The following is a 14,295-nucleotide window of genomic DNA, read 5'->3' on the forward strand; positions in this document are numbered from 1 at the left end:
CAGTACTGTTCTCCACCTCTTCCCTCTGCTCAAAGGAGACTCATTTCATGGTCCCGACAAAAAGACAGCACTTCTCTCATTACAGGTAGGAGTGGTATGGTCAACTAGAACCTGATAAACATTCTCTTGGAACACAGACCTCAGCTAAGAACACCAATTTTGTAATATATTCTCCACTGTGCAATACTCAATAGGAATCATACTCTCACTGTAAACGGCTGGCCCAGGACCACAGACCCTAATTTCATTTTCTCACTGATAAAATGACAGATTCCTGATTCCAGAATCCTTAAATAAAAAACAATAAAAAAAATTTACATTTCTCCAGAAATCCAATCAGTTCTTTGTACCGTTTCAAACTTATTGAGAAACTTTATTTAAAAAGTCGTACATAATGTTTGAGTTGTGTTGCTAACAAACGTACCCTGAAAAAATTACCTCCTTGGCAGATGCAAATTGTATTGAGTTTTTTTGTACTTATTTTAGACTTGATTACATTAAAAATGGTTACTGAAATAATGTACTTATTGTACATAACTTCCCAATAACTGAGCAATAATTGTTTTATCATCTTTTTACAGAATTGGACCTGTTTCCTACACAATCTTTACTCAGCTGGAGATTCGGGGACTGCTCAGTCCTGGTGAAGAAGTTGACCTGTAGGCACTGCACCGCGGCTCAGCAGCGTCTGCACTTCCTCAGGAAGAATGACATCAGCACCAACCTGCTGCTGACCTTCTACCAGTCATCCATCCAGTGCCTGCTCACATGCTGCACCGTCGCGGATAAGGACAGAGTGCAGAGAGGTGTAGAGACGACACAGAAGATCATTGGACACCCTCTCCCCACCCTGACTGACATCTACTCCGCATGCTGCATCACTAGGGCTCAGAACATCAAGGACAGGTCATACCCCGGCTCAGACCTGTTCGACCTGCTGCCCTCTGGGAGGCGCTACAGAGGCATCAGAAGCAAAACGAACAGACTCAAACAGCTTCTTTCCAAAGGCAATAACCATCCTCAATTCCAAAATGCACGGCTAAATCTGCACTAGCACAGTCCACTTAAGTGTCTACCTCATTGCAACCTCTTGCACATCAGATATGTCTGCACACAATTCTGTGTGTAATTTTGAACACAAATCTTGGACATCCTTTTAGTTTATTTGCATAGTGTACGTGTTGTACATACTAATTTATTCAATATTATTCAATATAGAAAAGAGGGGCACGACTTTTGCCAGGTACGTTGTTTGATCCATATTTTGACATGCATATATCTTCTGAGCAATGGAACTTGGCTTATGTTGGCTTGTCTTTTTGTGGCAAAGCACTTCAAGAAATAGGATTTTAGTCTTATTTCATCTGGTTTAATTTTTTTTTTTACAAATAAAACTTCATAAATAAATACTGGTTTGTGACAGATGTGTGAATAAATAGGAGCGTAGTTTTTAACAACCTATCAAAACTAAACTTCAAAACAAAAGTCCTATGCAAACATCAATAGCATAGAAATTTGAACTTTTAGCTCTTGATCTGGAGATCTGATTCTCTGCAGATTACCCTAGTTGGTTGCTATAGAGCGCCCTCTGCTGATAGCTTTGCTCTTCCCTCTTTAATGGAACTGCTGTCTTCCTTTAAATACAATAAAGTTGTGAAAATTGGGGATTTAAACTGGAAATGGTTGCAATCTGTTTCTGATTATTTAAAATCTTATTGTGATTCCTTGAACCTGTTTCAATTAGTAACTGCTCCTACTCGACCTAACCCCTAATCTCCGGAAAAATCCTCGCTAGTTGATTTGATTCTTACAAATTCTCCCTTAAGTATTCAACTGCTGCTGTATTTGCAAATGATATAAGTGATCACTGTATCATTGTTACTTCGAGAAACACAAAAATGCCGTCCTGGTTAAATAAAGGTGAATAGAAAAAAATAAAAACAGTGGTCCATCGTGAAAAAATAAATGGCCCGTCATTCTGATAAAAAGCACAAATTGAAAGACCATCTCTATACAAAGTTTAAAAAAAAGCACTTTGAAAGTTTTGCTTTTTTTAAATCGTGCAGTAGATCTAATATGTACTTCATCAATAAATGTATAAATGACATTGAATTTGTTGTTTCTGCTTTGAGAAATCTAATGCTGCTGTGTCCTGTCAGTTTAAACATCACACTTGGGTATAGATTGCTTTTCATTGTGGTTTTCCTTTTTCTTTCTGGCTACTTTTGCCATTTCACTTTTTTTTTTTTTTTTTTTTTTTTATAAACTGTCTCACCTGCCACCAGGAACATGTCACTCTCCAAAGTTTGGGAGGTGGATGGAGTCTGACCTGGTTCAACAGTCTTTAACTGTGTTCCCTGAACAGAGAAAAGGTAGATTATGTTTAAAAAGTATTAATATTTAAGATTTAAATATTTCAGTGCTGTAGTGAACCTACATGCATTTAGATTGTGATGACCAATTAGACCAAAGTTGAAATAAAAGCTAAATTGAAGAGAAATTATTTTTGAGAAGGATGGCATCCCCTGGATAAATAAATATGAACTGAACCAAAAAAGTAGACATTTCTCTACTTGGAGTGTTTTTCGTTAGTGTTCCAGTTTGCATCTTGCCTTCTCTACCTTTTGAAAAAGGTGAGCGACCTCTTGATCCTCAATGCTTTTCCTCAAATTAATTCGCTATACAGAAAAAAAATATAACCACATCCTGACAATGATTCAAACAATGTACAAGTCCCTTTCTGTGGGTGACATCACACTCGCCCAGTCCAGTTCTCTTATACAGTCAATGAGCTGAGCCTTTTGTTCAGGTTGTGATTGCGCAGCGTCATTTTTTTTAAACAATTGGCAACTCCGAAACACACTTTTGTTCAACAGCCATTCTTCACTTGGCACATAATGTGTTCAGTTGGTTTTGGGAGTAATTTAAACGGTTGGTGTTTCTACTGCCCCCTAGTGATGAGGGGTGTGCACTGCGCCGTCACGTTCGCTGAACTGACTTGCGATCGATGTGGTGCTGCTGCTTATGTCACTCACAAGTGTCTCTGCCTTGTGTGGTTTGACTGACACTTATTCTGCTTAAAAGCTTATGAGAGAAATAATTCATTTGAATGATTTTGAAATTCAAGTATCATACAAATATGATAAAATTTATATTTTAAAATTCTTTTTCAGCAGGTTTTAAAATCAAAATATGTAATTTGTCCAATTTAAATGTGTGCAAGTTTTTTAAAATTTCATGATCTTTTTATACATGTTGGATAACTATCGGTTGTCTAATTGTACAAGGTCATATTTAATTATAAACATTTTGGGCCTCTACACTTCTGCCATTTTAGAACCGACATGCAGAAATGCAATACCGGTTTTTGCCTGCAGGGGCGCTGGAGGACTATCTGGAGCTCCAGGCGCTCAGTCATAGATGGCGAGTCCTGATACCTGTTCAATTCAGACCTCTTTATTTGCAAATATTTATTTAAATTTTGTCCAACATACAACCTACATGTCTAAATGATGTGGATGGCATTTTTTGCACCGATTTAACAGCTTTTAATCTCATTGTACATGTGACAATAAAGGCATTTTATTCTATTCTATTGATACTTCCCCGCAATCAGACTTGCCTCCCAGGCTCAGCGTTTCACTGTAAATGGAACTCGCTGTCCAAATGCAGAATCTGTTCTCCCTGTCTATCCAGCAATTCCACTTTCAGGCTCTTATCTTTTTTCATGTCCAAGCTTTCTGTCAGACCTTGGATTTCCACTCGGTCTCACCTTTTACCTGACCTGGCTCAACCCTTTGGATTTATTTGTTTGGGTGTTTGTTTGTTTTTTTCTTGTTCTCAGGCAGATTTCTGTGCATGAACTTGTTACGTAACCAGACGCAGAGGGTCAAGATGGACTAAACCACAGAACCTCTGCAACTTCTGATACTATTGGTCACAAACACCAGGATTTATTCCAATCTGACATTTTCTGGACTTGATGCACGTATTTACTCTGCATTGATCAGTAAAGTTTGTTCTGATGTTTCAGCTCTGAATTCTCTTGTAACGTTTATTGCGTGGTAACATCTGATACTGAGTCCTTCCCCACTCTAACCTTTCATTATTTCGATTAAAAGTTAAGGAATTCTAATGTCAACTTCTTTTATCTGAACTGACAATTTTCATCTTCAAAATAGTATAAAGATTTTATAATAAAAAGGAAAAGCATGATCAATAAAAGTGTCTGTTTTCCCACATTGGCACTTGGTTCTCATGTTGCATTTCTAGCATCTGCTTACATTTGCCTTCCATCTCTGCTGCATCGGACCAGAAGGACGCTGCGGTCACGGCTGCTGGGAAGGTTTCTGGGCGCAGTGAAGGAGAACCCGAGGGTGGCCGGTGAGGATGCAGAGAAGGTCAGGTGAGTCACTACGGTGATTTAAAAGTTGATGTTGAAGTAAATGTTAAAAATGGAAGCCAGCGCTTCCTAAAGTACGTTTTAAGTTGGCACAGTGCATTAGAGTGATCCCCGCCCACATAGGCTTCTGTATGTTCTCCACAGTGACACAGATATTTCGAATGCCGGCGGCGGCGGGGAGGCTAATGCGGGACGTGAGCAAACAGGCAGCGATGCACATCGTCGCTTGGCGTTGACTCCAGATGAGTCATCATTTCTTTGTTTCCAGGGCTGAGTGAACACAAGAGTCCAGTTCAGTTCTGGAGTCCAGAAGCCTCTGAAGAAGGTGGATGGATGAACACGGAAGAAAGAGGGGATTGGTGTTCGCCTTAACCTTTTCACACTTTGGTGTCTCCATGCATGCGGTGGCAGTGAGATGGTTTTGGAGGGCTTTGGTTCAGAAACATAAAATCGGTTAGCCAAGACCTCACTAAAGCTTCAGCCTTTTCTTTGACCTCTGCATAATGAATTTAAATGCATTATAATTCTGTGCCTGTGATGCTTCGTTACAGTTATTAGGACGTTGGTGTAAACATGTCTGACGGCGTGGACCAGCATGCTTTGGGTACAACAGGAGCCTGGGGCCAGCTGGGGGCTGGATGCCAGACTGCATCACTACTACACTTATGTAACTCTCTAATTACGTCAGCCTGTCTTAATTTGCATTCATCTTTCTGTCACTAGGAAATGGGCCCACGGCTCTGCATTAGGAGTTGACGGGTCAAGCTTTTATAAACATTTTGATCTGAATCTGGAGCCTAAAGTTGCTGCTAAGGGATTCTTTGGCTGAGGTTGGAGTGTGGATTTGATCAACTGGAATATTTGGGATTGAATGATGTTGTGGCCTCTTTTAACTCTGGTTATGACCTTTTTCTGAGCAAACATTGATTTGGGTTAAATCGTGTTTTATGGCATTCATTCTGCATAGATTTTTCTTTTAAAGTTTTTGTAAGTAAGAATATTTTTTCATCTAATTTTGATTTCCTCTACAGTTTTTATTCTGAATCGATAATATACATTTTCTTTCTTGTTCTGTTCAGTTTGCTGTTGCTTATCTAAATGTTTATACTGAGCAGAATCTATCAAACACGGCGCCATTGGCCTCTGCTGTGCCTTGACTTCACAGTGATGGAGCAAATGCTGGTTACAAAAGGCTAAAACCTTCCAGATTATGGATTTTTCTTCAGCCGTCAGGGAAGCGATCAGACATCATCCGCAGCCACAAGGATGCAATCACAAAGCCTTTCCCCTGCAAGTGTTTTATTTTGTCATCTGAAATAATTTTGCTGAATATTTCTGGATGGGTAGAAATCCAAATTCTCCTCATTCGTTTCTACCAGAACTTTAGCTAAATTTGGATCCAGCAGATGAAATCAGTTCAAGAAAAGGTTTTACATCATCTTCCATAAACGAGTAAAACGATTTCATCTTGACCCAAATGAACCCAAATTCTGCCAACATTGGTTCCTAAAACATCAGTCACAGATTATTAATCTCCAGAACAATCTTCTTTCTAATCCACTACATTTTTGCACATTTGAGAAGAGCAGCATCAAAACAATCTTTCCTGTTTTTTTTTCCTCTTCTGCCACATATATGACCCGTTTATGTAACGGACAGTGCAGAACAAAGTGTTCCCTCCATGAAAGTTCTGCTGAAAAGCACCTGAAGCACTTTTTATTGCCTGAACCCTCCAGGGGAAATCAGACAAAGCTTCCAATGAAAATGCTTGTCTGGTGGGTCTTTTTTTTTTTTTCTTGCTTCCACAGATTCTGGTCAGTTGTGTGAAAAAAGAAACGGCAGCCCCACCTCCTTCGGTACCACACTGTCAGCCTCCCTCTGCTGCAGCAGCCTGAGGGATCAGCATGCGTCTACTCCAAGTTGTACGACGGACAATGCAGGGATTGTCAGCTGGGAAGACGGACCGATCACATGCAGGAGACTTTGGTTTAACCAGTCTAAAACTGAAATTCAGCATAAGGTTCAAAAGTCTCTCAAATGTTCCACCTCTTTGTGGTTTCTGAGTCGATTAAATGTTGAGGTGTTTAAGAAGGTTATTTGCATTTATCCGGACAGGTAAAAAAAAGAAAGTTCTTTAGCTAAATCAGTTCCGAGAACATGATTACAGATATAAATAGAAAGTTCAGTCTTTTTTTACTAATGGTGCATGCCGTATTGTATCTCTGTGGGAGTAAAAGTCAAGGACGAGTCCTGTAAACATGAACAGCTGCATTCATGTCCGTCTGGGACTTCTCACCTGGATAAACAAAGAAAACCAGAGGAAAATTGTGTTTTTAACATGTTCTTGTGACACTTTTCTGATGATGGGCATAAAGAAAAAAACACACAAAATTGTGTTTGAGATCATTGTGAATTAGGAGCAGATGAAAAAAATGCAGTTTGAGAAAGATGGCATTTGTGAGGTAGAAAATACTCTGGACTCTCGGCTCCATGAACGTCTTTGCTTTCCTCGTCTGAGCTGGAATCTGGATCTTAACTGTACGGCTGGATCGCCACAATCTGCTCGCCCTTTTTCTTCCCCTGCTAATGTTTGGTCAGGGGTGTGAAGCGCTGTAAGCTAGAGGGAGAGCGTGTAAACGGAGAGCTCTCAGCAACTTGGACGTGAATTTCTAATGATCTCCTGCTGTGGAAACTATTTTCCTGAAAACGACAGGTTTATGAACTTTGGCTAAAAACTACGTGATCAGAATGAAAGGACCACTGGGAACGCTTTAAAAATCGATCCAAAGATGATTTGTATTTGAATAAACGGACAATGCATACAAAAACAGTGCAATAAGTTCCTTTAAAAAAGAAGAGAAACGCTAAATAAATAAAAAATAATTTTAAAAAAGATGATCTGAGGCTTTAAGGCTTTGACATGATTTCACGTCGGCGCTTTTGGCGGCTGGTGTGGAGCCTTCAAGATTCTGGGTCAGATTTCCTGAATGAGGCAGAAGCTGACGGGGAGCACGCCGACGTTTCAGTGAGCGGGAACGTGACTGGCGCCCCTAAAAACTGTTTCCATAGTGATTTCAACCGCTGTTACACAAGCGCTCCACTTAATGCAGCAACCCTTGCAGAGCGATGCACAAGAGACACACGTGATGCGAAGAAATCGGGGAAATGTGTTACAAAATCATGAAAACACGTGTGCAGACGGTGCTGCACTCACTCAATGGGATTATTGGAGGCAGTGTTGGACGCCGTCCTGACCGTGAAGCTGTTATGAAACACTGGTGTCTGTCAGTGGAGCAGGAATACCCTCAGTGTTCTCATCTATGAATCCCTCAGACCCATGCATCCCATGATGATCGCAAAGAAAGCCTGAAACTGTGAAGTACACCTGTGGTTTTTGCCCCATGCTTTCACCAGTTTCAGCAATAAATTCAGCATGAATTTAAATGAAAGTGGGTAAAAGATCACTGAATTAGGATCTCAAAATGTTTCCCTCAGGCTTTGAAAAGGTCCTGACCCGGCTTAACACCTTCTTAGCCGGTTAGAGGATTAATCAATTTACCAAATACAGCTATCGGTACATAAAAACAACCTGTCCTTTTCAATCTACCTGTTTTTGTTTCTGTATGACTGAACATCTTACACGACAAAGTTGAATTTCATGCAACATCATTTGAATCTTGGCCCTTTTTGGAGGTCAGCTGGAGGAAGATTTTAGAGCAGGTGATTGTTTAGCCTGGAAAAACTGTATGTGATCATTAGTTGTAAATATTTTACTCCAAAGTAATCTTGGGATTTTTAAGTTCAGCAGAATGGACAAAGTACCAAGGTGGTAGCCCGCTCGGTGAACCCGTAGAGAAAATGTTCGTCTTTTTCCTACTGGCATGCGGGTAGTGACAGGTCGTAGTAAACCCTAATGCAACTCAGGGTGACATGGGTGAGAGACAGGCGTGTCACGGGGATAAAGCCCCCCATCTAATCTTGCCAACTGCGAAAGGAGCCCGTCGTTGCTGTTCACGAGATACGTGCGCGCTCCTTGCTGCAGCCTGTATGGTAGAAACGAGGAAATTGAACGATCAGAGGGTAGTTTGTCTGGTCGTCCTGCAGGTATTTCTGTTTTCACCTGTACTTCCCTTTTGTGCGGCTTTTACACGGGGGCCAGTACTCCCACCTTACTACGGACAAGAGTGTGACGTAAGGACACCATTGGAAATCATCACCCGTTCTCCATAGTGTAACTATCTTTCATAAGGCTTATGAATACCACATTTACTATATGCTTGACAACGGTACGCTCCATTTTCATGGCTTTCCTTAACCCTTGTGCTATCTTAGATGACCCCACCCTTCCATCGACGTGTTCTCCCTACCATGACAAAGATGGATAAAGGTGGAAAGACATCATGTAATCCATGGACACCAGTGAAGATCACAAATCATTGAAGAAGAAAGGTTCAGCGAAATGTCTAGTGGGTCTAGATGACCCAACTCCCAATGTTAAAGTGCCTAGGATAGCACAAGGATTACAGTGGACGTACGAGCCTTGCTGGAACTGCAAAACACACCTGCGCTCCTCTCTGAACCTCCGCGGCCCCGGACAACCCAAAAACTCACAGCACCCGTACAGGTCACCCCCCCCCCACCCCCCGCAGGGATGCATGTGACTCAAGCTTTAGACAAATACAAATAAACATGTGCTGCAGCTGAGATTGAAGCGAGCGTGAGAGCCGCACAAGGACACCAGGGCGTTGATGACATCGCTCTGTTGACGCAGCCCCCACCCCCCACCCCCACCCTTGCCATCTGTTTCAGACCAGTTAGAGATGACCAAAACTGGATGAAAGCACCTCAGAGTGCAGTCATTCTCCTCCTGCAGCTAAAAAACAAAACAAAACAAATGTTCTTGGTTTTTTTTTCTGCAGCTTTCAACAACACAAACTGCACAATCCGATTGCTTTTGCATTTAAAAGTAACCCCGCCCACCACAGTGAAGCGCAAATGAACAACTTCCGTTACCACAAGCAAGGTTTTAATTCCCTTCTAACAAACTCTGGATAACACAAATAAAAAGACACAGTGTATTAAACATGTCAAATAACATGAATAATGTCTTTAACAATATCAACATGGAATGTAGTCTTTCCATTCATGAGGTCCTTTTGCTTTTATAGTTTTTCTATGAAATATAGCCAAGAGTTAAATATATCTATGTCATATCCTGCATCTATGTGTCTGGATGGATGGAACAGTCTCCCGCTCTCTTGGAAAGTCCTGTTTCTGTGCAAAAACACAAACTTTGTCCTTCTGTGCATGTTTGTGCAAAAATCACACCCTCTTTGGAAATTAGAAGATAACATTTTATGGCCTTCAATTGCTTTGACTCATCCTCTGCCCCTTTTATCAGACTGATCCAAACAGGAAGATGATGCTGGAGAATCATCTTTCACACCGATGGAGCTTCTGCTCTTCATGCTGGTTTTCTGTCCGGTTGGATGGAAAAGCACCGATGGCTGCCGCAGAGGAGGGTCGGGTAAAAAGACCCGACCCCGAAGTCCGTCCAATTTCAAAGTAACGTTTGAAATCCAGTTTTTATGCTGCCGTTTGCCTTTAGTCTATGACAGGGGTTCTCAAAGTGCGGCCAGGGGGCCAACGGCGGCCCGCATGAAGATTTTCTGTGGCCCTCAATAACAGAGAGGCAGAGCAGGTTCCTTTTGAGGAAAAACGTTGTGTTGACGAGGAGAAAAGGCGCTTTCAAGTGGACAAATGCTTACTTTGTCGTACACCATGGATATAGTCATGTGCCTTATTTGCAAGCAGGTGAATGTAATGCTCAAAGAATTCAATAAAAATCGTCACTATGTTACAAATCATAAAAACCATGACAAATTTACCGGCGAGGAGCGCAACAATAACCTCCACCAACTACAACGAGGCGATGCTGCACAGCAGATGTTTACAAAAATGACCAAATCCAGTGAAGCTGGGACAGAAGCTAGTAGCTACATTGTGGCTTTGGAAATGGAAATGACCCTTCAGTGATGGGGGGTTTGTAAAAAGAATAAATGCTGAAAGTAGCTGACATTGTTTTGTCAGGAGCAAAAGAAAGTCTGTCGATTACTAGAGGAGTAGAAGATCTGGGCAACAACCTCCGACCTTAACTGGGAAAACCTCTGGAGGGCCTGGTACAAATGACACTTGGTCATTTAAGTTATTATAAACAACCTTTTCTGTTTTCACCAAAATTGGCCCCCAGTTTAATGTGGAGTTCCTAATTTGGCCCTCTGCTACAAAACCTTTGAGAACCCCTAGTCTATGCGATGGCTCTCCAGCTCAGAGATGATGCTGATCAGGTTCTGGAGGCCGAAGATGTAGCCCCGGTCCTGGCCCTCGTGGACCACGCTGTCCTCGCCATAATGTCTGCAGGTGGTGTGGGCAAAGTCGATCATTCTCACATCCACCGCCGGGCTGCTGCACTCTGGCCTGGACACACGAGCCTGGCTCCCGCCGCCGCCGCTCGAGCAGCCGCTGCCGCAGCCGCTGCCGCCGTCGCTCAACGGGGAGCCGTGCCGAAAGCCGAGTGCGCCCGCCTCCTCTTCCTCCTCCGCTTCAGCTTCCTCGTCCTCGTCCTCCTCGTCTTCGGACAGCCCCTCCTCAGTGTGTCGGCGGGTGTGCTTCCTGTGAGGGGCGCCGTCGTAGATGATCAGCAGGGAGCTGGAGTAAAAGCGGTAGGACTCGCACGCCTCCAGAGCGTCTTTCATCTCCCGGAGTCTGCTCAGCACCGGCGAGAGCAGCTCCTGCCGCAGGCGCCGACCGCTGTGGAAGAACTGGTACAGAGCCTCTTTGAAGCCCGCCAGAGTCAGTTTACGGCCCTGATATTTGTTCATGTAGATCAGCTGGTCCGTGTCAGAGTGGTACACCTGCAGAAATCCAGGATAACATCCGGTTTAGATTCAGTCATTTTCACTGTTAATTTACAGTAGTGGTGTGAGAGAAAAATGTGACCTAAGATGTCTACTTCCTTTTACATTTTAATTTAAAGCTTTCTAAAAAAAACATGCAAAGGGAACATTTTTTAGCCACAGTTGCTATTAAAAGCTGCTTAACTGTGAGCTGCACTTCATGTTTTATTAGCTATGAAAGATATTCAGCTGTACCTGCATGCCGCAGAAGCGGACTCCTATCAAAGCAGACGTGCTTTGCTGGCACTTGCGGATTTGAAGGGCTTTCTTCTCCTCTGTGGCGTCGTCTCCGTGCTGCCGCGTGCCCATCTTCAGGTCCAGAACGCACGGCACGGCGTGCCGCCACGTCAGGTTTTCCAGAAGGATGAACTCTGTGGCAAGAAGTTAAGGCGCCAAAACAAATCTGCGCAAAAATGTATCAAATTTCACATCCTGCTATTATTTTTGAATGTGGTCACTTAAGTAATTGGCGAAAAGAGTCTGAACCACAACCCCATTGGGATGGAAAATTGATAGCGAGCCCCCATATCATTTAACAGGTGCCACCTGGAGCTGCTGGCAAGCATCAAGTGTGCAGCTCAGCTGGCAGGAGCGCTCGCTTTTGGCTGCTAACCGAAACCAAGGAGCTACTTTCTGTCACGGAAGGATACTATATTGGTTGCGGTGCTTTGCGTTGTCCTTCATCCTCTGCAGGTGCTGCTGGTGACACTCCAGGCTCCAGGGGTTGTGTTTGACCTGCGGGGTGGCATTGCTGTGACTGCGCTCCAGTCTGTGGTGGAGGCCCTCCGCCTGTTGCACCCGCTCTACGTCCAGGTCTTCCTGCAGCTTCTGAGCGCTGAGGTAAACAGAGATGCATCTCAGGTGAACTCCAACGTACCAAACCAGACAGTCTGGCAAATGTCACCGTTACAGGTCTGCAGCTTAAACACAGTTAGGTAAACAGGGAGGCTAGAGAGATGTTTGCTACTGTCTCACCTCTTGTCTTTGTTGGAGTTGCAGCTGTGATTTTCGTTGTCCACAAGCAGCGACGGCGTCATTTTCCCCCACTGGAGGATCTTCCCTTTAGACTCGCGATCTCCTGAGAGATCGCTGATGTCCAGGTCGGCTGCTGGGTCGCTGCTGAGGGGGTAAGCGACGAGGCAAAGGTTTCTCTCGTCGTCCTCCTCGAAGCTCACCGACACCACACCTGACGAAGCAACATTTGGAGCATTTTAGAAAAAAACAGAACGCGACATTTTTGTTCTCAAGTAACATCCTGAACACAAACAAATACACACACCGAAAGCTATGAATAAATAAAAACAACACTGCAAAATCCAAGTGAATCCTTTAGGAATGTCTGCACAAAAATATTTATCAAAACTAAAAAAAATAAAAATAGCCCAAACGTCCAGAATAGTAACAAACCACGACTGCATATTTTCACAAACACCTATGAGATTTACAAAAACAGCAAGTGCAGAACCTAAACCTGACATTTTCCTTCTGCGGAACATTTGAGAAGTTTCCAGGACATCCCCAGCGGGGTATTAATTTACTCTCTGCCCTGAGGAGAACATGGGGGCAACAAGGCAGTCTGAAGTATTGATTTACGTCTGAGCAACAAGTTTGATCAAATCAAATGGAGAATAAAAATGAAGAGGATGAGAAAATCAAACTGCTAATAATTATAAAAGAGATTCGGTGATGAAAGTCCCTCATTTTCTATTTAACATCTGAAGGATCTAAAGCACATGACCTCCATATGTTTCCATCCCATAATGAAACAATCGGACATTTTCCAGAAACGGTGTGCTTTAAAAGGAAGCCACAGCTTAAATCACCTTAATTAGTTCAGCTTATTACAACCAGGACATCACAGAGGACTAAATCCTATTCGTGGCCTCGTGTGGCGCCCTCTAGCGGACAAAAGTGGTACACATAAAAACAACACGGATGCAAACGTGCTTTGCAAATCTCGTCATGCATACCTGAAACAAAACACTCAACTTCCTCCCATCACACATATTCCCCGCCGAGCAGGTTGCTTTGTCTCACCTCTGTACTGCGGGGTGAACTTCCTCATCGCAGCGGGCAGGCTCCGGTAGAACTGATGCTCCCGGGGAATGAGGGGCTTGCAGATGGTCTGCTCCCCGAAGCGCAGGACGCAGGAATGCCCCCCCACCTGGTGCACGAAGGGCTCCAGCATCACCCCTTTACCCAGGAAGCACTGCTCCTGCTTCTGCTCCGCATCCATGGCCTCCTGCGTCTGCGCCTCCACGGCCGGACTCATCCTCCGCTGTAGCTGAGCGCGCCGCCGCGGGCATCGGCCTGCTCGCACACGCGCGCACGCGGGCTTTTAGGGGCCTACAGCGGCGCGGGTCCACCGGCGAAGAGTCCCGGCGTGGAGCATTGAGGTCGCAGGCCGAGTTCTTTCCACGACGAGGAAGGAGATGGATTTCTGCTGATCAAAAAAACAAAGGAGGAAATAAAAGGGTTCGGTTCCTTCCCCTCCGTTTCGCGGTCGCTCCTGTTGCTAGGTAAAAGCAGAAAGCCCCGCGTGCCAGAAAAACGTTTTTTGTTTTGTTGTCGGATCCGTTCAGTTCAGCAGAAAAACACAAAGTTCCTTTTACGGTTTCCGCTGCGAGCTCTCTGACAGCTGAGCTGACTCTACCCGGATAAAGCCCCCCCCCCCCCACGTGGACCGCCCCCTTTGACTGAAATCCGCCAATCAGAGGCGGCCAAACAAGGTTGTTGGGCGGGGCCCTTGAAGGCAACGGAGCTGTAAACAAAGGCGGGGGGGGGGGGCAGAACTTAACTTTAACAACCAACCTCACCAGCCGAACTGCATTATGTTCATTTTGAGCAAATTGCAGCGCGAGGCGCGCGGGCAGCAAGCCGCCAAAAGAACTCACAGATGGAGCAAAAAAGCTGGTTCCCAAGAAAGAGATTTTTTAC

The 14,295-nt window shown here is 43.9% G+C and overlaps 1 protein-coding gene across 1 annotated transcript; it reads right to left on the reverse strand.

Moving 5' to 3' along the window:
* Nucleotides 1–9,406: 9,406 nt before the first annotated feature.
* LOC101163245 (inositol hexakisphosphate kinase 2) lies at nt 9,407–14,009 on the reverse strand. The gene is made up of 5 exons (XM_023955271.1): nt 13,396–14,009; nt 12,334–12,544; nt 12,009–12,193; nt 11,554–11,729; nt 9,407–11,316 (listed from the first exon to the last, which is right to left on the reverse strand). Exons 1-5 carry the CDS (start codon nt 13,628–13,630, stop codon nt 10,705–10,707), a joined length of 1,419 nt encoding a protein of 472 aa, XP_023811039.1. The 5' UTR covers nt 13,631–14,009; the 3' UTR covers nt 9,407–10,704.
* Nucleotides 14,010–14,295: the final 286 nt, after the last annotated feature.

Source organism: Oryzias latipes, chromosome 5, assembly GCF_002234675.1.
Source record: "Oryzias latipes chromosome 5, ASM223467v1".
Taxonomy (NCBI): Eukaryota; Metazoa; Chordata; class Actinopteri; order Beloniformes; family Adrianichthyidae; genus Oryzias; species Oryzias latipes.

Coding starts and splice junctions, on each gene's coding strand:
- LOC101163245 (XM_023955271.1), bottom strand. CDS start 13,630: ATGAGTCCGGCCGTGGAGGCGCAGACGCAGGAGGCCATGGATGCGGAG. Junction 12,545..13,395: donor GTTCACCCCGCAGTACAGAG/GTGAGACAAAGC, acceptor TTGCTTCGTCAG/GTGTGGTGTCGGTGAGCTTC. Junction 11,317..11,553: donor TCCGCTTCTGCGGCATGCAG/GTACAGCTGAAT, acceptor GGATTTCTGCAG/GTGTACCACTCTGACACGGA.